Below are 23,345 nucleotides of genomic sequence, written 5' to 3' on the forward strand. Positions count from 1 at the left end.
TGGCTTAATCAGGGTCCACATCGGGAAAGTGCTGCGATTATGTCAGCCTTAGGATACAGTTATAATAAAACCATACAACTAGGAGTATACAGAATGATATGAACATAGTTACTTAAAAAATAGAAAAGTCAGAATGACCATTAATAATTTTTTTTAACTCTTTTACGATTGTTTCTATGACAGCTATAAGATATCAAAACCAACCAAGAGATTTAAAAAAAAAAAGATTAAAAATTAAATAAGCTGACAATAACAACGAACAGCTGTTTCAAATGTAGTGTGGCAACGCTCGAGCTGACGTCCAATGGAATGGCGAGGGATTTCCAAAAAATATTGTTGGAATATTCTGCTTGCAGTCTACGGTCACTCTGCTTCTAAAAGAAAACAACAAAAACTGAATTAAACAACAAGTTAAGAGGAAAAACATTATGCAGAATATATTCCCCTCGCTGGACGTCCTCTTCCTTGGACTACCAGGACACTATTCTGTAGCGCTAATCACTTTGCTCCTATGTGTTTTAATTGCTCTCTATTTCGCCAACTTCTTCAAGGACAAAACAGTGGGTGTTTTCCAAATAAATAGCGTTTCTTGGAATAATTTGACTATTCATTTGCAGGAACTGGAGGATGAAGGACTGGGAGCTGACGAGCCACGCGATGAGGAGGATTCCGAGCCAAGGACACCTCAAGGGGAGCAAACCGACGACGATGAGGCCTACGAGGAGAACTCCACTGAAAGCGATGTTGAGTTCGTTGAGGAACAGCAGCACGGCCACAACTACAACCACCTGATGGGCCAGTTCAAGGCCAAGAGGCTGCAGCACAAGATGGAAAAGACCTTGACTCCCAGCCAGATCGAGGAGGAGCGCCGAATAGAGCGAGAGCAGCTGGCGGCCATTTTTGACCTTCTGCGCAAACAGGAGGCGGAACTAAACCTCCAGGATCGCATCAGCGACCAGGATCTCAAGCAGCAGGTTCGGCTCTACCGCTGAAGTGGAGGGAAACAAAAGCTCAGCTTACCTGAATGCAGAAACTAGTGTGATCTATAAGTTAAATGTTCAAATGTCCCAGTTTTGCTGTTACCATATGCCGCTCACTTATAGTAAGGCTATCCTTAAAAAAACTAGTTTTAGGAGTTCATTTCTATAATGATTAACTTCATTTAGTCCCTTATGTAATTTTAATTTAAGTTAACTACGTATTTATTTATATCTTGTAGTAAGTGAGCGTTATATGATTTTTCTTACCTTAAAGTGAAGCTTATATCAGCTTGAAAACACAAAAATGTATATTTTTAAATGTAACAAGCATTTTCACTTTGAACTAAGATCTGAAAACAGCCTATATGTATATAGCGATAGCAAAACTTAAGTATTTTCGTATAATTAGTTGCCAAATCAGTTGGTTAGTTTTAAATTGTACTTACATAGTTTTAGTTTCATTCCAAGAACTCGTTGAATAAAGAATTTGAAATGCTATATAATCCGAGCTCTGGCTGCAATAAATTTCATTGCAGAACATAATTGTTAAAAGCTTAATACTGGTGTGTTATTTAATATTTTTAAGATTTTCTGAAAAACTTGGTTTTTCGATTGAAAAAAAAAAAACAGATAAAGTGACTGTGACGTAACCCGGATCTAAATTTGTGTGATTAGTTAATTCAAGTTTTTGAAAATGATTAATGTTTTAATTATTTAAGCTTAAGTAAAGTTATAGGTTGGGCTTTTTTAAAAACATAATTAATTATTCCAAGTTTCCAGAGGCCACCACTAGACTTACGCTGTTTAAGCGACAGTTGCATTATACAAATTTAAGCATTGTTACCGACAGAAGATATTTACCAAACTGTTAAGGTTTTGATTACTGCATGGTTTTAAGACCCTGTTAAAAATGATAACGAACAGAAAACATCGGCTATCAACCCACCTTTGGTTGAGCTTGAAATGACGTGTCAGTTTCAAAATGATTAGTACTAAAATGGTTTTAAATTCACGTGGAGCAGAAATTTTGTTGCAGTTCTAAATACGTTCGGTTTGGTTTGGTTGATTGTTAAACGTGTCGTTGTGGCGCCAATGCATGTTGACTATCGTTTATCGATACACCGCGTACACGGCAACCGTGTGTGTCCACACACAAATCCGTTAACCAACACTGACTGCAGCAGAACACGGCAGACGGCAAAAACAACAACAACAACGACAACAACAACATCGTGTTCCTGTGTGTGTGTCCGTGTGAGATTGGAAGACAATGGCTGCAGCTGCGGATCTGGTTGTTCCTACCCTTGCCAGTGAGTATATTCGCGGTTTAATCCTAAACCAAAATACCTCCAAAATGTGTGGGAGTGTGTGGGGCATCGAAGGCATCCATTTTTCTTGCCCGGCGCAATGGGAGAAGCCCCAAACGTGCGACCTCGTGTTTTTGAACCTGCTAATCGAGGCCAAATCTTGAATCTCATTCACAGTTCGCTCTAGCGTGGCCGTGGAATTGTGGTCCTCGGCGGGCTCCAAGCAGCCCTTCGAGCACAAGCCCCACCTGCCCCGCGAGGAGACGAAGAGCTCGCGCTCGATCTGCTTCAGCTCCGACGGCCGGTACTTTGCCTTCTCCAACGGCCAGGAGGTCAAGGTGCTGCAGGCAAGCCAGGACAGCGCCGCCAGCTGGCCGGTCAAGTGTGTCCTGCCCAGGCCCAAGGCCTTCTACCTCCAGTTCTCGCCACGTGGCAGCTACCTGTGCACCTGGGAGCACTATGCCATCACCAAGGACCGGCCGGAGGGCTCGCCCAATCTGCTCGTCTACGAGGTGGCCACCGGCGCCGAGGTGTTCGCCATCGTTCAAAAGAACCAGACGGACTGGCAGCCCTCCTGGTCGGCGGACGAGTCCATCTTCGCCCTGGTCGTCGGAGGCGAGGCACTCTTCTATGACCTCGGCGAGGGCACCGACAAGGGGTTCGCCACCACGTCGCGCAAGATCGGCGGCAGTCGCGGCGGAATGCTGTCGCTGGGCCCCGGCAACTGTCCGCCCTTTCTGGCCTTCTACACGCCGGGCGCCAAGGGGGCGCCCTCCATGTGCAAGCTGTACAAATACCCGGCACTCGGTCAGAACCAGACCGTCGCCTGCAAGAGCTTCTTCCAAGCGGACCGCGTCGAGATGCTGTGGAACAAGCGCGGCAGCGGACTGCTGCTCCTGACCAGCACGGAGGTGGACAAGAGCGGTGCCTCCTACTATGGCAACCAGGCGGTGCACTTCATGGCCACCAAGGGCGACACCTGCTCCGTGCCGCTCTCCAAGGAGGGTCCGGTGCACTGCGTCAAGTGGAGTCCCAAGGCAACTGAGTTTGTGGTCGTCTACGGCTTCATGCCCTCCAAGGCGGCCCTCTACAACCTCAAGTGCGATGTGGTCTTCGACTTTGGCGAGGGACCGCGCAACTGCGCCTATTTCAATCCGTTCGGCAATCTCATTGTGCTCGCCGGCTTCGGCAATCTGCCCGGTGCCGTTGAGGTGTGGGATGTGTCCAAACGCGAGAGGCTGGCGAACCTCAAGTGCGCCGACACCACGGTCTTTGAGTGGCATCCCAACGGCGAGTGGTTCGTCACGGCCACCACGGCGCCCAGGCTTCGCATCAGCAATGGGTGAGTGGTTACCCAAGTAATCGTCTTTATAACGCTAACAAAATACAAAAAAAACTCCTGCAGGTTCAAGGTGTACCACTATTCGGGCGCCCTGCTGCACGAGACCATGTGGCCGCAGGGCCAGGAGCTACTGGGCATCGAGTGGCAGCAGTTCGCGGACAAGACGTTCAGCGAGCCCAAGATCACCAAGGCCAAGCACGAGGGCATCAAGTCCAGCCAACCGGAGGCCAGCAAGAAGGCCTACACACCGCCCCATCTGCGGCTGCTGAAGGAGGGCAAGAATCCGGAAAAGTATCTGCCCCAGCCGAGTGTTCCCGGACTGGCGCCGGCAGCAGCAGCAGCAGGTAATGCGACGCGGCAATTTTGGCACAGGCAGTACGACCTGGACAATCCGATCATGCGGCGGAGCGAACAGGGACAGAGCCAGCTGCTGGTGGGCAATGGACGCGAAGGTCCGCCGGCTACCGGGACCTCGAGCAGTCGTCCCAACCGGCGCTACCGGCCCTACCAGCACAAGCGCTACTAAATTCACCGACTCATGCAGTTCCTCTCAGCTCCTTTCACCCCTTCCACACACACACACACACCCACACATATTATGTACTAACATGCCAATTAGGATTAGGGATTGACGCGGCCGTAAGTAGGTTCGGCTGTGTGTTTGCTAATTGCTGTTTGCATTTCTATTCCGCCTGCAGGTGGTGCCAATGGAAATGGAAACAAGAGGAACAACAACAACAACAAGAATAAGCCCCGGAGCGCTAGGAAGGATGTCATTGTTGTAAACGGCGGCGATGCGGATTGTGCCGCGGCCGAGGTCGCCGATTCAGCTGCTCCAGCTGCTCCGACTGCTGTGTCTGTGGCCGGAGACGAGCCGAGGCAGCAGGCCACTCCCAGACAGAAACACCAGCAGGATAACGCGGCCGATCAGCACCAGAATCCGCAGGGAGAGGGCCAAGGCCAGGCCAATGGCCAGAACATCAGCGAGAAGGACCGCAAGATACGCAGCGTTGCCAAGAAGCTGTCGGACATCAAGAAGCTAAAGGTGCGCCGTAGTCAGGGCGAGACCTTGGAGCTGAACCAATTGAACAAGATTAAGATGGAAGCACGGTACCTGGACGAGCTCAAGGCTCTCAAGTTGTCGGCCTAAGGGAGACGATGATGGCGACAACGACAACGACGACGGCGGCGAAGAAGGACGAAGAAGCGAGGAGTAAATTGCTCTTGTGATTGTGATACACCACCTACTCTCAGCTCCACTCCGTGTTCACCTCCAGTCCGTCCCCCTTCCTGCTGTTTAACGCTCACTTTGCGGCCCCCATTTTGCCGCAATAAGTTTCTAGTTAAAAAAAAAAAAAAACATTTTTCTACTATTGTGATTTCTAAAACTATTTTTTGGCAAAAAAAAGCACACAGTAACTCCCCAAACAAAACAAATTTATGTACCAAATTGTGCTACCGAGTAAATAAAGATGTTTCCACCAAGATCGCTCTTCCGCCGGGTGGACTTACTGCTCCCAATTCGACTTCTTCTTCACGAACTTCTCCTGTCCGTTCTCCTGGACGGCTACATAGTAGCCCAGACTCTCGTACTTGTAGCGCATGTAGGCGATGTAGCCAAAAACCCCGGCAAAGGCGGTCAATCCCAGGCCCATGATGATTTTGTTCTGCCAAAGTAGTTATATAGCTGCTTAGTTCATTCAAAAGTTGGGCTTTATTGCATTCCTACCGGTTTCGTGTACAGCTCAAAATTGATCAGCCGGAAGACCCCGGTGCTTCGCATGGAACGGATGCCATCGCCCGGATTCTGTTGCTTTCCCTCGCTCATCGTGTCCGCGTACTCCGCTCAGTCGCCAGTTAATTTATTGCACAATGAATTTGTAAATATAAACATGTGAAAAGGTTGGGGCATTGTGCGGGCAGTGTGACCGTTGCAGGGCAAAATACCTCTAATGTTGGATACGGTGAAGCTTGACCTGCAGTTTAAAACCAAAGTAAAAGGACTTAATTTGTATCTCTAGGCCATTAAGAGAAGTAGGGTGTACTTTTTTTCTACTACATAAACTTAAAGGTCTTTTAGGATTTAAAACAATTTTTGAAAATTTTCATCGACTGAATCTCTGAATTGCTGAAATTCGGTCAGCTGTTCGTCAGCTGTTCCATACATATCCAACTGGCTGAAATTTCAGCAACCCATTTTGTTGAATTGCTGAAACATCAGGGTAGTCGCGCTTTTCTACTAAAATTAAGAAGGCAACACTGGTCCCAACATGTAAGTAATGAAAAAATATGTGCATATTCGCATCGCTCAATTAGTTCGCGGCCCGACATATAAGGAGCAGTAGTAAGAAAACAAAGATATTTCTTAACGAAAGTGTCGATTATCATAAGCTCTGTGTAAAAATTATACAACTCTGTGACCACGTGCTTTTAAGTTACAAATTTTTAAGTAATACAACCTTTGGGTCTTTCTACAATATGGAAAAAAAGGAGTTTCGTGTCCTGATTAAGCACTGTTTTTTGATAGGAAAAAATACAGTAGAAGCAAAAGCTTGGCTTGATAAACATTACCCAGATTCTTCTCCGGGAAAATCAACCATCAAAGATTGGTACAATGAATTTAAACGTGGTCGTGTGGACACCAAAGACGCTGAACGCAGTGGTCGCCCAAAAACAGCAGTTACGCCAGAAAATGTGGCAAAAATCCGAAAAATGGTATTGGCCGATCGCAAATTGAAATTAAAGGAGATAGCTGATGCCTCAAAGATATCGGAAGGCAGTGTGTTTACGATATTACATGAACATTTGGACATGAGAAAGCTCTGCTCGAAGTGGGTGCCGCGATTGCTAACACCGGACCAAAAGCAACAACGCATCGATGCTTCCGAGACGTGTTTAAGCATGTTGAAGCGCAATAGGATCGATTTTTTTCGCCGTTACGTAACCATGGATGTAACCTGGATACACCACTATACTCCAGAATCCAGTCGTCAGTCTTCTGAGTGGGTGGTAGCCGGCGAAAGCCGTCCGAAGCGTCCCAAAACACAAATATCGGCGGGTAAGGTTATGGCTACTGTATTTTGGGATGCACATGGGATTTTATTTATAGACTACCTGGAAAAAGGTAAAACAATAAACAGCGAATATTATATAAAACTGCTGGATCGATTGGATCGCGTTATCAAGGAAATACGTCCACATATGGCCAAGAAGAAACCACTGTTTCACCAGGATAATGCACCATGCCACAAGTCTATGGCAACAATGGTGAAATTGAGTGAATTGAGGTTCGAACTTCTGCCGCATCCACCTTATTCTCCAGATATGGCCCCCAGTGACTACTGGCTTTTTTCAGATCTCAAAAAGCACCTCCAAGGCAAGAGATATCGATCAAATGAGGAGGTGATTGTCGATACTGAGACCTATTTTGAGGGTAAAAGTTCATCTTTCTACAAAAATGGCATAGAAAGGTTGGAGAAGCGCTGGACTGAGTGTATAGCCGTAGATGGAAACTATATTGATGAATAAAACAAAATTTTCAAAAAAAAAGTGTTTTTCCTTGTTAGGCCGGGAACTTATTGAGCGGTTTAGACAGTACAACCTATTAGTTTAAATTACTGCTGAATTTTCAGAAATTCAGAGGTTTGGTCGCTTAGGGCATACCAAAAGTGATTTGCCAGTCATTTTGGCTAATAATTTATATGTGGATTCATTTACTTTTTTTTAACGAAAAATGTACCTAAATCAATTATGGAATCCCCCCAATGAATAAGAGAAAACTATTTTATTTGATGTAAATATGATATAAGCTTCCTTGAATAATCTATAAAAATCCGTATAATAATATAAGTATAATTAAAAATTTTATTGCAGCGTTAAATTAAAATTATTGATTACAAATTAACTTTTCCGCATTAAATTACAAGTATTATACTTGTAGCGTTAGGACGAAGTTTTTAAATAAATTAGATTAAAAAAAGGGATGCAATTATTTAAAAACACTTTCGAAAAACCTAGATACAAATTTTGGGTAGAGGTTCTACCTGTTGAATATTTAGAAACAGCTGACAGCATTTTAGCCGTTCACATAAAAACCTTCTGCTTTCATTGTTTATGAAAGCAATTTAAACGAAATGAATTTGAGTCGCGCTATTTACCTAAACTCAATGGAAAACTCTGATGAAGATTTGGAGATACGACATCGTAAGCCCCGGGTATACGAAACGAGGCCCAACTTTTTGAAAGATATGGACGATGATGAGTTTATAACTAAGTTTCGGGTTTCGAAGGCTACTTGCTCGATGCTTTTACAAAAAATAGGATGGAAAATGGAGCACCTGACATCCAGGTTTGTTACATTTTGAACTGCGAAAGATGCCCATTTTAACGCTATAAATTTGCACAGAAACTACGCTCTGAGTCCGGAGGACAAACTATTGTTGGCCCTACGATTCTATGCCTGTGGAAACTTTTTAGTGGCCGTCGGTGACTTCTGCAATGTGAGCACATCCTCCGCTTGTCGAGCCGTAAAAGAGGTTTCCTTCCACATTGCTGCCATGTCCAGGGAGTACATCAAGTTTGGCGATCCCGATGACGTTGTGGAAGGACTCCAAAAGCTATCCAATTTTCCTAATGTGATGGGGGCCATTGGGTGCACACATATTCGGATCAAATCCCCAGGGCAGAGACAAGATGAAGCATTCCGCAACCGGAAAGGGCACTTCACATTGAAGGTCCAGGCCGTTTCCAGTGCGCAGTTGATTATCCAAGATTTGGTGGCCAGGTGGCCTGGCTCAACTCCAAACAGCACCATCTTCGAAAACAGTCGATTGAAACAGCGATGGGAAAGCGGTGAATTCCAAAATAGTGTTCTTCTGGGCAATGGCTACAAGTCAAGCAAGTACATGATGACCCCCGTTGCTAAGCCCACCACGGAGGCGGAAAAACATTACAATCAGTCCCAGATCGCCACTGTCAACATAGTTTCCAAGTGTTTTGAGGCTTGGAAACAACGGTTTCCGGTTCTGTCCTACGGAATGCACATCCATGTTGATACTGCCAAAGTGGTCATCGTTGCCTGTGCGGTGCTCCACAACATAGCCATCCAGGAAAAGGATCCACTGCCACCCAAGATTGAGGATTCGTCACCGGAGTCGTTTGAGGATGACGAGGAAATCGATGACATAGTGGATGCCTCCGATGGGTTTCACAGAAACGATTTTATTAATAAGTATTTCGATAGGTAATACAAAAATTGAATATCTTTATCTATTAGTCTTAGAGTAAATTGAGATTAGAGAACATCAATCCTTTGGAGCATCCTGCAAAGTAGCAATAAGCAGAAATATTACATAAAATTAGCAAGTTAGCAAATCAATTTCAATTTGCTTACAGAGAGTTTTTGTTTTTTTTCAGCTATTTCTAAGCAAAGTAACTCGCGTTTCGCACTTAAGTTTGCCATTTCCTCCCGGTGTTTTTCCTGTGCCCGAATATTTTCCTGTTCGTAGAACTTACGCTGTGCCCTGATCAATCGCAATTTTTCCTCTTCGAATAGACTGCCAATGTCACATCTTTTGGGTTCTGTTCGGGCAGACGGACTTCTAGGTGGTGCAACCAGTGTCCTTGGCTTGGAAGCCACATTCTCATCAGAGTTCTCCTCAATGAAATCGATTATATCCGAATAAGATCCCGAAGGACCCTCCGACGGCGTCTCAGTCATAACACCTGGAAGTCAAATGAAGGCGTGGTCTTTAGCAGCAATTAACAATCAAGACTTACAATCACTGTCAGAGTCCTCATCTCCAAGTATTGCCTTAAGTTTTTCGGAAACGGATATTGTGGGCGGCTGCCATTGGGGTAAGCCACCGCTAAGTTTCTTTTTTAAACTCTCGTACTTGGCTCGTAAGCTGTGACCGGAGCGCTTAATCCCAGACTTGATCGAATAGGTGGCCGCCAGATTTTCCCAGGCTAATTCCTTTGCTTTCCAGGTCACAGCATCGCATCTTTTATTTTCGAAAATCTTTCTCTGCTCGGCGGCTAAAGTGATGAGCAAAAACTCTTCGTCCGTAGAAAAATTTTGACCTCGCTTGAACTGGTTTCTATGCCTCTTCATTTCCAGTATTGTTGATCAAACGACATATGTACATAGGTACATATAGTTCACACCTTCGTCCTGAAGTCCGTAAGATAAAAATATGTTTGAGAAACTGCACTTAACCTCCAGGTTGACATAAAAGTAGTGGTTATTTGCTCAAATATGCACATATGTCTATGTTTCTGGTAAACTAACAAAATGCGTGTCGGAATGTGTAACAGCCGCAGTTAAGACTCTATCTGTTAGTTAAGTTGAAACAGATGTTTTGCCGTTCACGATAAATATTTCAGTAAGGGTATTCTTGCATAGCTATTTTTTTTTGGCTATCATCGGCTTAATTTTGAATTATTGCCTTCTCGGTTTTAATAAACGTTTTTAGTTTTTTTTTTTAAATATTCCGTAAAAATTTCAAGCCACAATTTCCAAAACTCTGGAAGTTATAGTTGATTTTCGGGGGAAGCTCCAGTAGACCTTTAAAGTAAAGGTTGTTTTCTCGAAACAAAGTTTTAGGATAAGCGGGTGTAATGTTCTAAAAAAAAATCAAGCTTATTTTTTATAAGATGAAATTAATAATATTCAATTTAATATTCTTTTTATAGTACAATTTACATAATTTTTTATTTATATTAAACGCGAAAAAAAATATATTTTCTGTCAAGTTTTTATTGTTTCTATGTTGCCACTTCTTATTTTTCAAAATGTTTTTATAGCTTTCCACTAATTGAACGCGGATATAATCCTTCTTAAATAGCTGACTTCATTTAAGCAATACCGTGTTTGACAGTTAAAATAACACAGTTATTTATTAACGTTCAGTTAAATTACCGGTTAACAATTTCTTTTGTTGCTCAGTTGGCTAGTAGTTAAATCGCACATATATTTTAACTTGACAATGAGAAACCGTCTCTAAAACTTAACTACCGGTTACTCACTAAAAAAATTCAAAAATTTAGTTAATTTAATAAAATAAAATGCAGTGTTAATCAATTTTTATCTGGCACTCGTTTGATAGAAAAAAATGTAGTCTCGAAAAAAAAGGCATATTTAAAATGGGAGGGCAGTTCTTTTTAAGCTGAACGTTCCTCAAACCTGGGAATAATACAAGCTTGTGATGTTTTGTGCAACACATAATATTTAATAATAAATATTTATTATATTATTTAATTTACATATTTAGAGGGCAGTCAAATTCAAATTGATAGCCGCGGTCCACAAAGCTCAGACCCCGCTCCGAACCGACGGGAAAGTCAGCTGTGAACACAATATATCCCCGATATTCTGGAGAACTTTTGAGATTCTGCAGTGGATCATTTGAGACCATTATAGAGAAATAGAGCAAGACTGGATGTGAAATACCTACCGCTTTATCCACAAAATCCTCAAAGCCACTGAGCTCATAGTAGAGCAGCAGCGGCGGCGACCGTCCAAATCCTGGCTTTTGTTTGTACGGTTCTCGCTGCTTAAGGACACTGAGGGCGCGGGGCAGAAATTGCGGCGTAAGATCGCGACAATAGGACACGTCCAGGTGTTCCAGTCTCGGACAGAGCTCCACGAACCTGACCAGAATTTCGTCGCTCAGATGGCTCCAGTTGCGAAGGCACAGCAGCTGGAGGTCTGTCATACAAGTGTAGCGCTCCAGGTAGTCGGCCGCATGGGTCCAGCTGCAAATGGCCAGGCGCTTAAGCCGGCGATGCGGCCAAATGGGCAGCTTCTCATCCCAGCCCGGTTCCAGGGGCATATAGTAGCCGTCCACGGCAAAGCCCACGATATCCGTGGCCTTGCGCTCCATGATCTCGTAGAACTCGCCGACCTCGCGGATCTTGTGGTCGTAGCTATCCGGGCTGACCATCGGTGGTATGTGCCACTCGTTGTCCAGCAGCACGACTAGTTGCCTGAGGGAAGGCAGATCCAGCACTGCCGGCAAAATGGGCTTCAAGGTGGCCAGATTCAGCTTGAGAACGGCGAGCTTCCTGAGGCTCTGCACACAGTTTCCCAGCTGCAGTTTGCTGATCATGTCGTATGTCCGAATGTCCAGAACCCGAAGATCGTGCAGCTTGCTGCGGGGCAAGTGAAAAGAATGGGCGAGTTGCAAACAGTCAGTACTTTAGACTTCTCTACTCACTGACACACTTCGTCCAGATACTCCTGCTGCAGCTCGTAGGCCTTGTGCTGGTCCTCGTAAAGATGCAACTCCTGCAGGTGCTGGAAGTGGGACAGATACCGCCCGTCAATGGGCGTGGTGAGGCGCAACTTGCGCAATCCCGGCAGCAGTTGGGCCAGCTTGCGAATGCTCCGGTTCGATGGGTAACAGTCGACGTCCTCGGGATCGTAGTAGAAACTTGCCACCAGGGGCAACTCAGCGATGTGCATTTCGTCCAGGTCCTTCAGCAGGGCGCACAAACAGCTGCTCACGCACATCTCCCTGATGTGCGGCCGCATCTGAGTGAGGAAATAGACCAGATCCTCGTAGTTGGGCAGCAGTTCCCGCCACTTGTCCAGATCCAGTTGCTCGTAGGCACGGCTGGTGCGCCACTTGGCCAGCGAGATGTGTCGCAGTCGCTGGCAGGTCCGCGCGAAGGACACTTCGGTCGGCAGGTCTTGCAGGCGGTCGAAGATCTCGTCCAGACAGTCGTCGTTTAGTCGCAGGATTTGGCAAACCGCCTCCGCAGCCATGGCCGTGGCGAGTCCTCGTTACCGGATCCGGATTAGCAGTAGACTTGGTAAAATACTCGTTTCTGAATCCTTCCACACAACGCTGCCCAATTGAATAACAAACAAAAATACATTACCCCCCTCAGTGTGACCGCTCGCGGAGCGCCTAAATATACCGAAAAAAAAACGTAAAAGGTCTCACTACACTTGTTCTTTATTTATTTATTTTTTGATTTCTTAAAATCGCACATTTTTTAATTCGAATTAGGGACAAAGAAAAAATTAGAAAGATGTAAAACTCTTACTTACATTACCATCTGTTCGGGGCTTTTAGTAATTTACATATGTATTTATTTTAATACGTTAATTTATTAATATTAACTTTTTCAATAATAAAATATTAATATATATTTTATTCTTTTGGTAAAGAAATTTTAAAATTTTTTTCGTAGCGGATATCTACTGTACTACAAATGTTGCGAAACGCGTAAAGGCCAGATAGTGCAGGGTGGCCAGACCGTGTGACCGTCGTCTTAAGTTGCCAGACCGTTTAACTGACAAAACACGTGTGTGTGCGCATTCTTTTTTGTGTGAACGAGCGTGCGGCTAGGAATTAAACGCGGATCGAAAATAAGAATAAATAGTTGAAACAATCATGACGGACCTGCTGAAGATCACTGATGCAATCGTTCTGGAGTACCTGCAGTCCAAGGACAAGAACCTGGCCAAGGTTTACCAGCAGAAGACGAAGGCGGTAAGTTTCGTTGCAAGGCGGCAAGTGCAATGTGTCTGCTTTGGATGCACTAAAAACCTGTGACGTCTGCCTCCGCAGGGCGGGATAAAGAAGCCGGTTTTCTATTCAGTACATGGTACATGCTTCGTGGTCCGTCCACCTGCCCGTGCCCATCTGAACCACCTCTGTGACCACGTGTTCGCTAACCAACAACTTTCCACTTTTCCTTCCCACAGGCCAGCGTAGCTAAGAGCACGCCAAAGCTGACAGAGATTGTGCAGTTCTACCAGACGAAGAGCACCACCAAGATTCCGGCCATCAAAGCGACGGCGGCTAACAGCAGCGATGAGAGCGACTCCGACTCCGATGCGGAAGAGGCCCCCAAGAAGCCAGCAGCCGCGGCGGCTCCACTGACCAACGGCAAATCCGCCAAACCGCAGGCCTCTAGCAGTGAGGACAGCAGCTCCGAGGAGGAGAAGAAGCCAGCGGCAAAGGCCACTCCGGCCAAGGCAGCCCCAGCCGCCAAAAAGGCAGATTCGTCCAGCGAAGACAGTTCGTCGGAAGACGAGGCACCCAAAAAGGTAGCGCCAGCAAAGGCAACTCCCGCCAAGAAGGCAGCCTCGAGCAGCGAGGACAGCGATTCCGAGGAGGAAAAGAAGCCTGCAGCAAAGGCCACTCCGGCCAAGGCGACACCTGCCAAGAAGGCTGCTTCCTCCAGCGAAGACAGTTCTTCGGAAGACGAGGCACCCAAGAAGGCAGCGCCAGCAAAGGCGACTCCCGCCAAGAAGGCAGCCTCGAGCAGCGAGGACAGCAGTTCCGAGGAGGAAAAGAAACCAGCGGCAAAGGCCACTCCGGCCAAGGCTGCTCCGGCTAAAAAGGCTGCATCCTCCAGTGAGGATAGCGATTCCGACGACGAGCCAGCCGCTAAAAAACCTGCGGTCCAGGCTGCCGCTAAAACTGCCGCTAAGCCTGCCGCTTCCAGCAGCGAGGACAGCGATTCCGATGATGATAAGAAGCCCGCAGCAAAGGCTCCGGCCAAGGCAACACCGGCCAAGAAGGCTGCATCCTCCAGCGAAGACAGCTCTTCGGAAGACGAGGCACCCAAGAAGGCGGCTGCTCCAGCCAAGGCCACACCAGCTAAGGCTGCTCCCGCCAAGAAGGCTGCAACCTCCAGTGAAGAAAGTTCGTCGGAAGACGAGGCACCCAAAAAGGCTGCTGCCACGCCAAAGCCCACACCAGCCAAGAAGGCCGACTCATCATCCAGTGACGACAGCGACTCGGATGAGGCTCCCAAGAAGCCGGCAGCGAAGCCTGCTGCAAAGGCTGCTCCTGCCAAGAAAGCGGACTCCGAGGACTCTTCTGACGATAGCGACAGCTCTGAGGACGAAAAGCCTGCCAAGGCAGCTGCTCCCAAGGCACCGGCCAAGGCTGCCGCCTCGAGCAGCGAGGACTCTAGCGACGATGATGAGGCGCCTGCTGTGAAGCCAACTGTCAAGAAGACCGCTGCCCCCGCCAAGGCGCAGGAGAGCAGCAGCAGCGACGACTCTGGCGAGGAATCCGGCGAGGTGAAGCCCAAGGCGTTGGCCAATGGCGGAGCAAAGCCCGCCCAGAAGCGCAAGTTCAGTGGTGGTGACCAGGACGACGCTACTCCCAACAAGAAGTACAACAACTTTGTCAAATCGGGAGATCAGCAGGTGAGTCAGTTTATTGTATTTTCAGGGCATGCGAATTCTGGATTAGTTTCCTAAACAAGAGAAGTTTGGGTTGTCCAAAAAAAGATCTCAAGTTAGTCGTCAGAAATATCTGAAACATGCTGGTTAAAGCAGTTTATTGTATTAAATTATTTGCCTGTTAACTACGAGTTTATAAAGAATGATTAAAATATGGTCAAATCGAACATATTGTTTGGATTCCAAAGTTCTTTACACCTTGTCCGAATCCTGTGAAGACAGTTGATTTTCTATTTGTTTAACATTCGCAGAACAATAGTTTCACCTCCACACCCAACAACAACAACAACAATAGCTGGAACAATCAGTCCAACAACAGCGGAGGGGGAAGTGGCCGTAGACGGTCACCCTTCCGGCGGGTTCGCACCGAGGAGGTGCTCGTGGACAGCCGTGTCCAGGACATGTCTTTCGAGGCGAAGGTGAGTGCCGCAGTGGATTTGAGTCGCGCATCTGGGTGGGTGTGTGTGTGTTCGGGGTGTTCGGAGTGTTCGGGCTGAGAGGGCTGGGGGCTGGGGCAGGTAGGGTTTTCCGAGAGGCCGAGAAGAGGGTGACACACAAATTAGCATGTTTGCGCCGCGTAGAAAACTCAAATCACTTGTGGCACTTTCCACTTATCCATTTTGCAACCCAACTTGCATTTCAAATCGTTGCTAATTTGTGGTTTGCCCTCTTTGGCGTTTCTCTCCCATTTCAGGACGGCGGCTTCAAGAAGCACAACAACAATGGACGTGGCGGCCGTGGCGGATCCGGGTTCGCCGGACGTCCGGATCGCAGCACCTGGGAGACCAACAAGAGTAACGGCGAGGATGGCGGCGAGGGAGGCGGCTTCAAGAAGATTGGCGATCGCAAGAGCTTCGGAGGCTTCGACAACAATCAGCGCGGTGGACGCGGAGGACGAGGCGGCGGCGGCGGACGTGGAGGAGGTGGCTTCGGCGGACGCGGAGGTGGTGGCCGTGGAGGCGGCGGTGGCTTTGGCGGACGTGGTGGAGGCGGCCGTGGAGGCGGCGGCTTTGGCGGACGGGGAGGTGGTGGCCGTGGGGGTGGCGGACGTGGTGGTGGATTTGGTAACAAGTCCTTCGACTCGTCGGCGCCCAAGCCAAACAAAAAGATCACGTTCGACAATTAGAGTTAGTTTTAGTTAGCACCTCCCACCCGTAAACACCCATACACACACAAACACATCCTTGATGCAGTAATGTTGTTATCGACTAACCTGTTTATATTATTTGTAAACCACGATAGAAAAACGCTGCCGGCTCTTGGGGCGAGCGGGCCAATAAGGACCTGAAGCACACGCGCGGCAAGTCCTTCAAACACGAGAAGACCAAGAAGAAGCGTGGCAGCTATCGAGGCGGCCAAATTGACACGGGAGTCAATTCAATAAAATTTGACTAGATTTATACATACACTATGAAATAATCAATATTCTAAAGGATACGTTTAGTCTGTAAGCAAGCGGAGTAACTATATAGAATAGTTTCTTTATGCAATACTTTCGCCAACATGTAAAGTCTTTCCAAACTTTTGATTTGATTTAAAAAAGTCCTTTGCTTTTATATCCTAAGTTTTAATTTGAATTTGATCAATGCGAACTGGCGGTCAATAAAACCGTGACCAAACTAAACTTCTTTAGCCATCTTTTTCCTCATCCAAACTAGTGCTTACTATTGCTATAGCGGATAAAACCCTTTCTTTTCCTGATCAATCTGGATGTAACCGGAAGGCCTATTGCTGACTTTTTATAAACCTTTTTAGACTTAAATCCTCAACCATTGTCCTATCACCTTTATTTAACTAGTTTTGAAAGGTTTACAAAAAAATCCAAAAGGATACGAACTAAAGGATTTGCCAGACGCTTGGGTTAAACGAAGGGTTGACAATTCCGACTAGTGTTTAAGCTATTTTCCGATTCGGATTCGGATTCCAGTTGTAAAATTGTAATATCCCTTCAGAACTTCAATATGTAAACGAATAAATCACAAATTTGTCGAAACCGGCAAGTAATAAATTTTAGTTCAAATTAAGTAAAAGGAAAAAAAATTGTTTTTTTATAGTTGAATGGGTTGTAGTTTTAATTAAAATTTTAAAATTGAATGATGTAGGTCCAGAAGTATGATTCAATTAATAATCAGAGGGGACCACTGTTATTCAATTGTGTAGCAATGCATATGGTTCATTTCCCATAAGTTTAAATTTAGAAGTGCATTAAAACCATTTGGTACGACTACTGTATCGTACAAATGCAATACAAACATTCTTGTTTATTCAACCATTGCAAATTTATAAATTTGTTTAATACTTTATAATGTGTATGCTTCTATACCAAACAAAATTCGAAAAGGGATAACACGGTAAGTTTCATCTTGAATTTGAGTTTACTTTAATTAAAACGGACTTGTAAGATTATTAAATAAATTGATCGATGGCAACTTCATGATATGTTCGGACAATTTGTATGTTATTAAAGGCGTATTTCTGAAGTAATAATATTACTTTATCTTCAGTTCTATGTTTAAAATAAAAACAGCGATTATATGTCGTTCCAATGAAAACTATATGGTACAGTTGTCCGATCTCGAAATGTAACCCATTAACAATTGTAGAATTTTGGAAAAGTTTAGTTTTAACACCCTTAAATCTCAAAGAGTTGTTGGTCAGAAACGGATCTTGGCGATCCTGGTCAAGTATATCTCAAAGATCTCCATTATAACACCTATTTCATAGCTATTAACTATGCGCTGTCATATCGGTTATTGATTATGCCAAGCCAAAACATTTGGTTGAGATGGGTTTTTAGGGAAAAATATTACGAATCAATCGACCCGAATATAATTTTACACAAAAGAAAAGTCCTTACGCAAACTCATTTGGATTTACATATTACATCTATTATTGTTTCTATAGCGCATAAAAAATGCAGTGTAAAGACCTTTGTAAGTGAATCGTTTTGAATTTTAAATGTTTATTAATATGAATTTGATGCTTACGTTTTATGTATGTATCTAGGTCAATTTATCATATCGTGATGTTTCACATTTAGTAATCAAAATGTATTGTCAAGTGTTTGCTTTCACATACGTAGGTGTGTACATCAACGCGCAATATTTAGTTCGTAACCGGGAAAAAGTCTAACAAAACACAAATAATATCGATAAAGATTTAAACAAAAGACGGTCCATGTAATTATAAATTATATAATTAAATAATCACATTGCGTATAAATTTTATGTTAAAATAATGATACTACATATTATTATTCTTTTAAAATATCCATGTTGTGGTGTGTGTGTGTGTGTGTGGGGTTCGAAAGGTATCAGCATATCAATTTACAACATTACCCGAGGCATTTTTTTGGGTTCTGAGATTCATTGAGTGTGTGTTTGTAAGAATTGTAGCTATCTGAACTTGGTAGGTGTTACGGGGCAGGGGCTTTGGGGTGGTGTTTAAAAATATTTCAACAAAATACATTTATATATATGTATGTATATATATATAGTTAGTAGTTATATGAGATTCCTGTCGGTTCTATTTAGCTTCTTCTAATCCTCTTCCCACTCCCCCTTCATATGCTTCATCTTATTTCATCCTGCTTACTCGCACATGTACGGATAGTTGACGTCCCGCAGTGGCACGAATGTCTCCTTGATGGACTGCGGAGAAGTCCAGCGCAGAATGTAATGTGGTCCGCCAGCCTTGTCATTGGTGCCAGACATTCGACCGCCGCCGAATGGCTGTTGACCCACCACGGATCCAGTAGACTTATCATTGATATAGAAGTTTCCAGCGGCCATTTTAAACTCCTGCAGGGCGCACTTGACGAATTCCCTGAAAACAAATGTTATAGAATAAAGGTAACCCCTAAAAGAGGATTATTCTTACTCGTCCTGGCCGAATACTGCTCCGGTTAAAGCAAACTTTGTTGAGGTGTGCACCAGTTTCATGGTCTCAAGCAGATCGGACTCCTTGTAGACATAGATCGAGAGCACGGGACCGAAAATCTCTTCTGTCATGATGCGGTCCTTCGGGTCCTTGCTGAGAACAATGGTCGGATTGACGTAGTACCCTTTGCTGTCCGAGTACGTGCCGCCGGCGAGAATCTCCAGGTTAGAGGACTTCTTGGCATGCTCAATGTAGCCAGTAATGCGTTTAAATGCTTTGTCATCAATCACAGCCGACGAGAAGCTGCTGAAGTCTTGCACGTCCCCGATCTTCAGCTTCGACGCCTCGCACAGCAGACCTTCCTTGATCTGCGGGTGAGGGGTTAAAGCAGATCAGCATGGCGAAAACATCGTAATCTGATGCCTCTGGAACTTACTTGTGGCCACAGAGACTCCGGCACATACATGCGCGAGCAGGCGGAACATTTCTGACCGCAATACTCGAATGCCGAACGAATCGTGGATGTCACCACGGACTCAACATCGGCTGATGCATGCACAAAGTGGAAGTTCTTGCCGCCACACTCACCAGTCAAGCGGGGAAAGTTAACGTACGTGTCAATATTGTTGCCCACCTGCTTCCACAGGCGATTGAAGGTTCTGTCGCCGGAAGGGATGGGATGGGATGGGTTTGAACAGGAAAATCAATACTCCGGCAATTACTTACGGTACAGAGCCGGTGAAATTGATGCCCGCTAGATGGGGACTGGCGGTAATCGTGTCACCGAACACGGGCCCATCGGCAGGCACAAAATTAACGACACCATCAGGCACTCCCGCTTCGCGCATAATTTTGAAAATAAGCCAGTTGGATAGCATGGCCGTGTCCGAGGGCTTCCACAGCACACCATTTCCCTGCGAAAAATGAAAGGTTAATTTATTGGGAAATTTCAGCGATAGGTAATAAGGGCTAGCCTACCATCAGAGCTGGCGTGTAGGACAAGTTGCCGCCAATGGCCGTAAAGTTAAAGGGGCTGACAGCGGCGATGAAACCATCAATGCCACGATAACGCAAAGAGTTCTTTGTAACTTTGATGTTCTCGCTGATGGGCTGATATTTAGTGACCTCCTTCAGGAAATACGCATTCATCCTGTGAGGTGGATTTGGATTTCAATTTCAGAAAGAATACTTCATATAACACAAAAAGGACCAAAAAGGATTTTAAAACAAGAAAGAATGTTCTGACTATGAGACACCACACACTTCTTTGTTTTAACATATAGATTACCAACTATTTGTTTGAAATCTAAATCTAAATCTTTTATAAATTAAAGAAAGTAATCAGATATGTACTCACCGTATAAAGTCAATTAGCTCCGCTGCCGAATCGATTTCCGCTTGGATAGCCGTTTTGGACTGACCCAACATGGTGGCCGCATTCAGTTCCTGGCGGTATGTCGTCGCCATTAGATCAGCCGCCTTCTCCCAGATCTTCAAGCGGTCCGCAATCGGCACGCGGTCCCACTTGGGCTGCGTGCTCACGGCTGTTTTGATGGCCTTCTCAATGAGCTTCTTATCGGCATAGTAGAAGCTGGTCAGTTTATGTTGGTGATCATGGGGCATGACCTGGTACCGCACCTCCGACGTTTTGTATTCCTTGCCGCCGATCACAATCGGAATGTCCTCGCAGCTGGAGGCCGTGCTCTTCAGGGCCTGCTCAAGGGCTTTGCGCTCCTTGGAGTCTTTGCGATACCCCAGAATCGGTTCATTTACGACCGGAAAATCCTTGAGGTTAAGGTCCGGTATAACTGAGCCAAGACTTCGAGTGTAACTGAGGTGAAAAAATGTAATACGATAATCAAAACGTTTAATTGTACTATTATTGAATGTTGGTAATCAAAATTATTTAAGAAAAAACAAAAAAAATTATACGAATTTAGAAAAATTTTTAAAGTATTTGGATCTTAAGTTAGCTTTGATAGATTTCTTTCTGTCTAGAACTTGTCAGACTATCATTAGAAGTCTATCAACTTAAACTTACCTTTTAAGCACCGTCTGCTGCAGACTGGAGCATCTGGAGGAGGAACTTCGCAGCATTCGCAACATCTTTTCGGATTTAGGGGCCTGCCTCCTTCGTTGCCGGATTATATAAGCTGTCTGTCTGGATCTTCGGCGTCGGCTCGCACCACCTAGAGTTTCGCTATCTGAGCGATAAGGCAGCGAGACGAACAAACTTTTGATTAGTATTCATTTATCAGCAACCTTGACAATTCATTGGGGGTCCGCGTCGAGTCGCGTGATTTTGATAAGCAGCCAAACGTGAAGCACGACACACCCCCCCAGATAAGGCTACACCGCATCGGAAAATCTACATATGCATGTACATATGTACGTACTGTCGAGTAATTCTAGAATGTAGACCAACTTGAGCAGATTGTCAATTGATGACTGGTTTCGCTTAGTTTATTTTTTTATCGATATCTAAAGTTCCCTCGCTCACCTCACTCACACTCGCACACTTAAGAGCGCTTTTATATACAAACAGAAAGCAAATAAGCAAAATTTGACGAGCATCAGCTGTTCTGTCTACGATGCGCACAGTGGGGTAGGTGGATTTTATATGATTTTTGTATTCATACTGAGTTTAAGTAATTTTACAATAAGTGATTTTTTTTTTGTATCTAATTGATTTTAATGGTGCTATACATCTTTACATTTTTTTTTAAGAAAAATTTTTTTTTTCATTTAATTGTTTTTATACGCATTTTATTCTCCGTTAGGAGAACACTATTGTTTTTTTTTTAAAGAATATACATAAAAATTTGATCGCATTGTGTGCTGCCTACACAAATATATTAATATTCTTTCCTTAATTTCCAAATTAAATAGAATGTTTGGAATATTATTCGGTTCGGTTAAGTTTGAAATGTGAAAATTCGACGGTTTTGCGGTCTAAATATGGCGGGCTTTAATGGCCAGTCTATCATGTAATTTCGATTGTGTGCTGTTTGTCTTTTTCCACTGTGCGGTGGCTACGGAAATTTCCCATTGCCGAAACCAGAAAGATATGTACATACAATAGGGGCTGAAGGGGGCTCGAGCAAAAGTAGTTCTTGTTGTTTTTTAACTGACGCTGCCTTGATTTATGAAATTAAGCGGCATGTACAGTGGGGAAGGGGTCGCGCAAAGCGGAACAAAAAAAAAAAAAACACCCCACGGTGCGCGTGAGCAGCCCCCGTGGGAGGAAAAGAGATGGGAAAGTGTGAGGGAGAAAGGTGGCGAAAATGTGGAGCAAGTTCTTTTTAACGTAAGCATACTTTTGCTGTTTTGTCTTCCTCTTTCTATTCACTGCGCGTCAAGTGCTTAATAATCTACTATGAAATTTAACAGACATTGATTTTTATCCACTAACAAACAGGCTGCAAGTGCAAAACACAAGTTGAGGCCAAGTTAAAAACAAATAAATTTACTGCTCAGCTGTAGATACACACACACACACAGGCGCATTAGAATGCAGCCAGTTGGCTTTGTTTTTGTCATCGTTGTTGTTGTTCATGCTGGCCCCAATTACGCAATGAAATGTTTTTATGCCGCCTTTTGGCCTTTTTCTATTACTGGTTATTTTTTTCATTTTACACCTTTATTTCCCTGTTCGGCGATATTGGCACTGATTTTTGGCTTACTTTATGTTTGTTTCGGTCGACGGCGGCGGAATTTGGCGAACGTCAATGCCTTTGTTTTGTGTTTTTTGCGAGACTATTTGGTCGAAATGAAAGTGCTACGAATTTGGATGGTTGGCTAACGGCCGGGAGCTATCGACACCCCGATATGTTCACAGTCCTGATGCCGCGCACTTTTCAACACTAGACACAGCTATCGATTGCCCGCGAACAATGTGCAGGGTTCAAAATTAAAGCACCATTACAATTTTTTCGCATTTCTTCAATGACTTTATAATTTATAACTTTCTAAATGTGATAGACAAGGTTAGACTTCGCAGTCTGTTAAATGTCAAATTATTTTAACAAGATTATTTATACAAAAAAAAATTAACATTATTTCGACCAAATATACAAATCAACTAAATATATGTCAAAATATCACAATCAAGGTATCAGGTCAAATATCAAAACTATTTTAAAATACGTATGTTGCTTTTATACCCTTGCTGAGGGTGTTATAAAATTTCCGACCCTATAAAGTGTGTATGTTCTTGATGCTGACTCAACGGGTTGATATATAGATTCTTGAATCTTTCAGACTTGTATTTGTTAATGTGGATACTGATCAAGTTAAACAAAAAAGGAAGCAAAAACTAAATATTCTTGAAAACATTAAAATTATGATTTACTTGCCTATGTTTAAAAACATTGAAGCTATAATGATTTGCAACATAATTATTCTATAGTTCCTATGGCAGCTATACGATTGTTCCTATGGGATCTATATGCTATAGTCGTCCGATTTTGATGAAATTTAAACCGTAATTCTGAAATATTTAACCATTACTAAATCTCGAAAAACTAAAAAAAAAATTAAAAAACACCAAAGTTATAATTTTTTTTATTAATTTTTCCGATTGTTCCTATGGGAGCTATATGCTAAAGTCGTCCGATCCGGCTCGATCC

The 23,345-nt window shown here is 44.3% G+C and overlaps 8 protein-coding genes across 12 annotated transcripts; 4 read left to right on the top strand and 4 right to left on the bottom strand.

The window, feature by feature from the left end:
- The first annotated feature begins 339 nt into the window (after nt 1-339).
- Nucleotides 340-1,478, top strand: LOC108143138 (matrix-remodeling-associated protein 7). Its single transcript, XM_017267385.2, has 2 exons — nt 340-560; nt 618-1,478. Exons 1-2 carry the CDS (start codon nt 429-431, stop codon nt 990-992), a joined length of 507 nt encoding a protein of 168 aa, XP_017122874.1. The 5' UTR covers nt 340-428; the 3' UTR covers nt 993-1,478.
- Nucleotides 1,479-2,000: 522 nt separating this feature from the next.
- Nucleotides 2,001-5,150, top strand: LOC108143255 (eukaryotic translation initiation factor 2A). 2 transcript variants are annotated; one of them, XR_001774328.2, is made up of 4 exons: nt 2,001-2,290; nt 2,465-3,629; nt 3,693-4,268; nt 4,328-4,358. XR_001774328.2 is itself a non-coding variant. In XM_017267565.2 (4 exons), exons 1-4 carry the CDS (start codon nt 2,251-2,253, stop codon nt 4,777-4,779), a joined length of 1,938 nt encoding a protein of 645 aa, XP_017123054.1. In that variant the 5' UTR covers nt 2,009-2,250; the 3' UTR covers nt 4,780-5,150. The 2 variants fall into 2 exon arrangements, 1 of the variants encoding a protein (XP_017123054.1); XM_017267565.2 differs by having other exon boundaries at nt 2,009-2,290; nt 3,693-3,973; nt 4,328-5,150.
- LOC108143256 (small integral membrane protein 8) lies at nt 5,050-5,553 on the bottom strand. The gene is made up of 2 exons (XM_017267566.1): nt 5,359-5,553; nt 5,050-5,296 (listed from the first exon to the last, which is right to left on the bottom strand). Exons 1-2 carry the CDS (start codon nt 5,455-5,457, stop codon nt 5,138-5,140), a joined length of 258 nt encoding a protein of 85 aa, XP_017123055.1. The 5' UTR covers nt 5,458-5,553; the 3' UTR covers nt 5,050-5,137.
- A 258-nt stretch (nt 5,554-5,811) lies between these two features.
- On the top strand, nt 5,812-9,006 carry LOC108143269 (putative nuclease HARBI1). Of its 2 annotated transcripts, none has more exons than XM_017267584.2 (3): nt 5,812-5,901; nt 7,750-7,977; nt 8,035-9,006. In XM_017267584.2, exons 2-3 carry the CDS (start codon nt 7,763-7,765, stop codon nt 8,873-8,875), a joined length of 1,056 nt encoding a protein of 351 aa, XP_017123073.1. In that variant the 5' UTR covers nt 5,812-5,901; nt 7,750-7,762; the 3' UTR covers nt 8,876-9,006. The 2 variants fall into 2 exon arrangements, with proteins under 2 accessions (XP_017123073.1, XP_017123072.1); XM_017267583.2 differs by having other exon boundaries at nt 5,815-5,901; nt 7,503-7,977.
- Nucleotides 8,830-9,999, bottom strand: LOC108143271. Its single transcript, XM_017267587.2, has 3 exons — nt 9,408-9,999; nt 9,022-9,353; nt 8,830-8,950 (listed from the first exon to the last, which is right to left on the bottom strand). The coding sequence occupies exons 1-3, from the start codon at nt 9,739-9,741 to the stop codon at nt 8,933-8,935; spliced, it is 684 nt and encodes a 227-aa protein (XP_017123076.1). The 5' UTR covers nt 9,742-9,999; the 3' UTR covers nt 8,830-8,932.
- Nucleotides 10,000-10,852: 853 nt separating this feature from the next.
- LOC108143276 lies at nt 10,853-12,521 on the bottom strand. The gene is made up of 3 exons (XM_017267592.2): nt 11,846-12,521; nt 11,084-11,780; nt 10,853-11,020 (listed from the first exon to the last, which is right to left on the bottom strand). Exons 1-3 carry the CDS (start codon nt 12,394-12,396, stop codon nt 10,889-10,891), a joined length of 1,380 nt encoding a protein of 459 aa, XP_017123081.1. The 5' UTR covers nt 12,397-12,521; the 3' UTR covers nt 10,853-10,888.
- Nucleotides 12,522-12,959: 438 nt separating this feature from the next.
- Nucleotides 12,960-16,462, top strand: LOC108143232 (nucleolar protein dao-5). Of its 3 annotated transcripts, none has more exons than XM_017267528.2 (4): nt 12,960-13,129; nt 13,345-14,802; nt 15,090-15,257; nt 16,081-16,462. In XM_017267528.2, exons 1-4 carry the CDS (start codon nt 13,031-13,033, stop codon nt 16,231-16,233), a joined length of 1,878 nt encoding a protein of 625 aa, XP_017123017.1. In that variant the 5' UTR covers nt 12,960-13,030; the 3' UTR covers nt 16,234-16,462. The 3 variants fall into 3 exon arrangements, with proteins under 3 accessions (XP_017123017.1, XP_017123018.1, XP_017123016.1); XM_017267529.2 differs by having other exon boundaries at nt 15,533-16,195; XM_017267527.2 differs by lacking the exon at nt 15,090-15,257 and having other exon boundaries at nt 15,533-16,195.
- Nucleotides 16,463-17,780: 1,318 nt separating this feature from the next.
- On the bottom strand, nt 17,781-22,523 carry LOC108143233 (delta-1-pyrroline-5-carboxylate dehydrogenase, mitochondrial). Its single transcript, XM_017267531.2, has 8 exons — nt 22,401-22,523; nt 20,759-20,921; nt 20,075-20,548; nt 19,696-19,867; nt 19,444-19,631; nt 19,154-19,376; nt 18,718-19,085; nt 17,781-18,663 (listed from the first exon to the last, which is right to left on the bottom strand). The coding sequence occupies exons 2-8, from the start codon at nt 20,821-20,823 to the stop codon at nt 18,429-18,431; spliced, it is 1,725 nt and encodes a 574-aa protein (XP_017123020.1). The 5' UTR covers nt 20,824-20,921; nt 22,401-22,523; the 3' UTR covers nt 17,781-18,428.
- Nucleotides 22,524-23,345: the final 822 nt, after the last annotated feature.

The sequence above is a fragment of the Drosophila elegans genome, unplaced genomic scaffold (assembly GCF_018152505.1).
Source record: "Drosophila elegans isolate 14027-0461.03 unplaced genomic scaffold, ASM1815250v1 contig_208, whole genome shotgun sequence".
Classification (NCBI taxonomy): Eukaryota; Metazoa; Arthropoda; class Insecta; order Diptera; family Drosophilidae; genus Drosophila; species Drosophila elegans.

Coding starts and splice junctions, on each gene's coding strand:
- LOC108143138 (XM_017267385.2), top strand. CDS start 429: ATGCAGAATATATTCCCCTCGCTGGACGTCCTCTTCCTTGGACTACCA. Junction 561..617: donor ACTTCTTCAAGGACAAAACA/GTGGGTGTTTTC, acceptor ATTCATTTGCAG/GAACTGGAGGATGAAGGACT.
- LOC108143255 (XM_017267565.2), top strand. CDS start 2,251: ATGGCTGCAGCTGCGGATCTGGTTGTTCCTACCCTTGCCA. Junction 2,291..2,464: donor GGTTGTTCCTACCCTTGCCA/GTGAGTATATTC, acceptor TCTCATTCACAG/TTCGCTCTAGCGTGGCCGTG. Junction 3,630..3,692: donor AGGCTTCGCATCAGCAATGG/GTGAGTGGTTAC, acceptor AAACTCCTGCAG/GTTCAAGGTGTACCACTATT.
- LOC108143256 (XM_017267566.1), bottom strand. CDS start 5,457: ATGAGCGAGGGAAAGCAACAGAATCCGGGCGATGGCATCCGTTCCATG. Junction 5,297..5,358: donor TTGAGCTGTACACGAAACCG/GTAGGAATGCAA, acceptor CTACTTTGGCAG/AACAAAATCATCATGGGCCT.
- LOC108143269 (XM_017267584.2), top strand. CDS start 7,763: ATGAATTTGAGTCGCGCTATTTACCTAAACTCAATGGAAAACTCTGAT. Junction 7,978..8,034: donor ATGGAGCACCTGACATCCAG/GTTTGTTACATT, acceptor AAATTTGCACAG/AAACTACGCTCTGAGTCCGG.
- LOC108143271 (XM_017267587.2), bottom strand. CDS start 9,741: ATGAAGAGGCATAGAAACCAGTTCAAGCGAGGTCAAAATTTTTCTACG. Junction 9,354..9,407: donor TGAGGACTCTGACAGTGATT/GTAAGTCTTGAT, acceptor TTTGACTTCCAG/GTGTTATGACTGAGACGCCG.
- LOC108143276 (XM_017267592.2), bottom strand. CDS start 12,396: ATGGCTGCGGAGGCGGTTTGCCAAATCCTGCGACTAAACGACGACTGT. Junction 11,781..11,845: donor TATCTGGACGAAGTGTGTCA/GTGAGTAGAGAA, acceptor CTTGCCCCGCAG/CAAGCTGCACGATCTTCGGG. Junction 11,021..11,083: donor AGGATTTTGTGGATAAAGCG/GTAGGTATTTCA, acceptor GATCCACTGCAG/AATCTCAAAAGTTCTCCAGA.
- LOC108143232 (XM_017267529.2), top strand. CDS start 13,031: ATGACGGACCTGCTGAAGATCACTGATGCAATCGTTCTGGAGTACCTG. Junction 13,130..13,344: donor ACCAGCAGAAGACGAAGGCG/GTAAGTTTCGTT, acceptor TCCTTCCCACAG/GCCAGCGTAGCTAAGAGCAC. Junction 15,258..15,532: donor ACATGTCTTTCGAGGCGAAG/GTGAGTGCCGCA, acceptor CTCCCATTTCAG/GACGGCGGCTTCAAGAAGCA.
- LOC108143233 (XM_017267531.2), bottom strand. CDS start 20,823: ATGTTGCGAATGCTGCGAAGTTCCTCCTCCAGATGCTCCAGTCTGCAG. Junction 19,868..20,074: donor GAGCTAATTGACTTTATACG/GTGAGTACATAT, acceptor TCCACCTCACAG/GATGAATGCGTATTTCCTGA. Junction 19,086..19,153: donor CGGAGTCTCTGTGGCCACAA/GTAAGTTCCAGA, acceptor CCTCACCCGCAG/ATCAAGGAAGGTCTGCTGTG.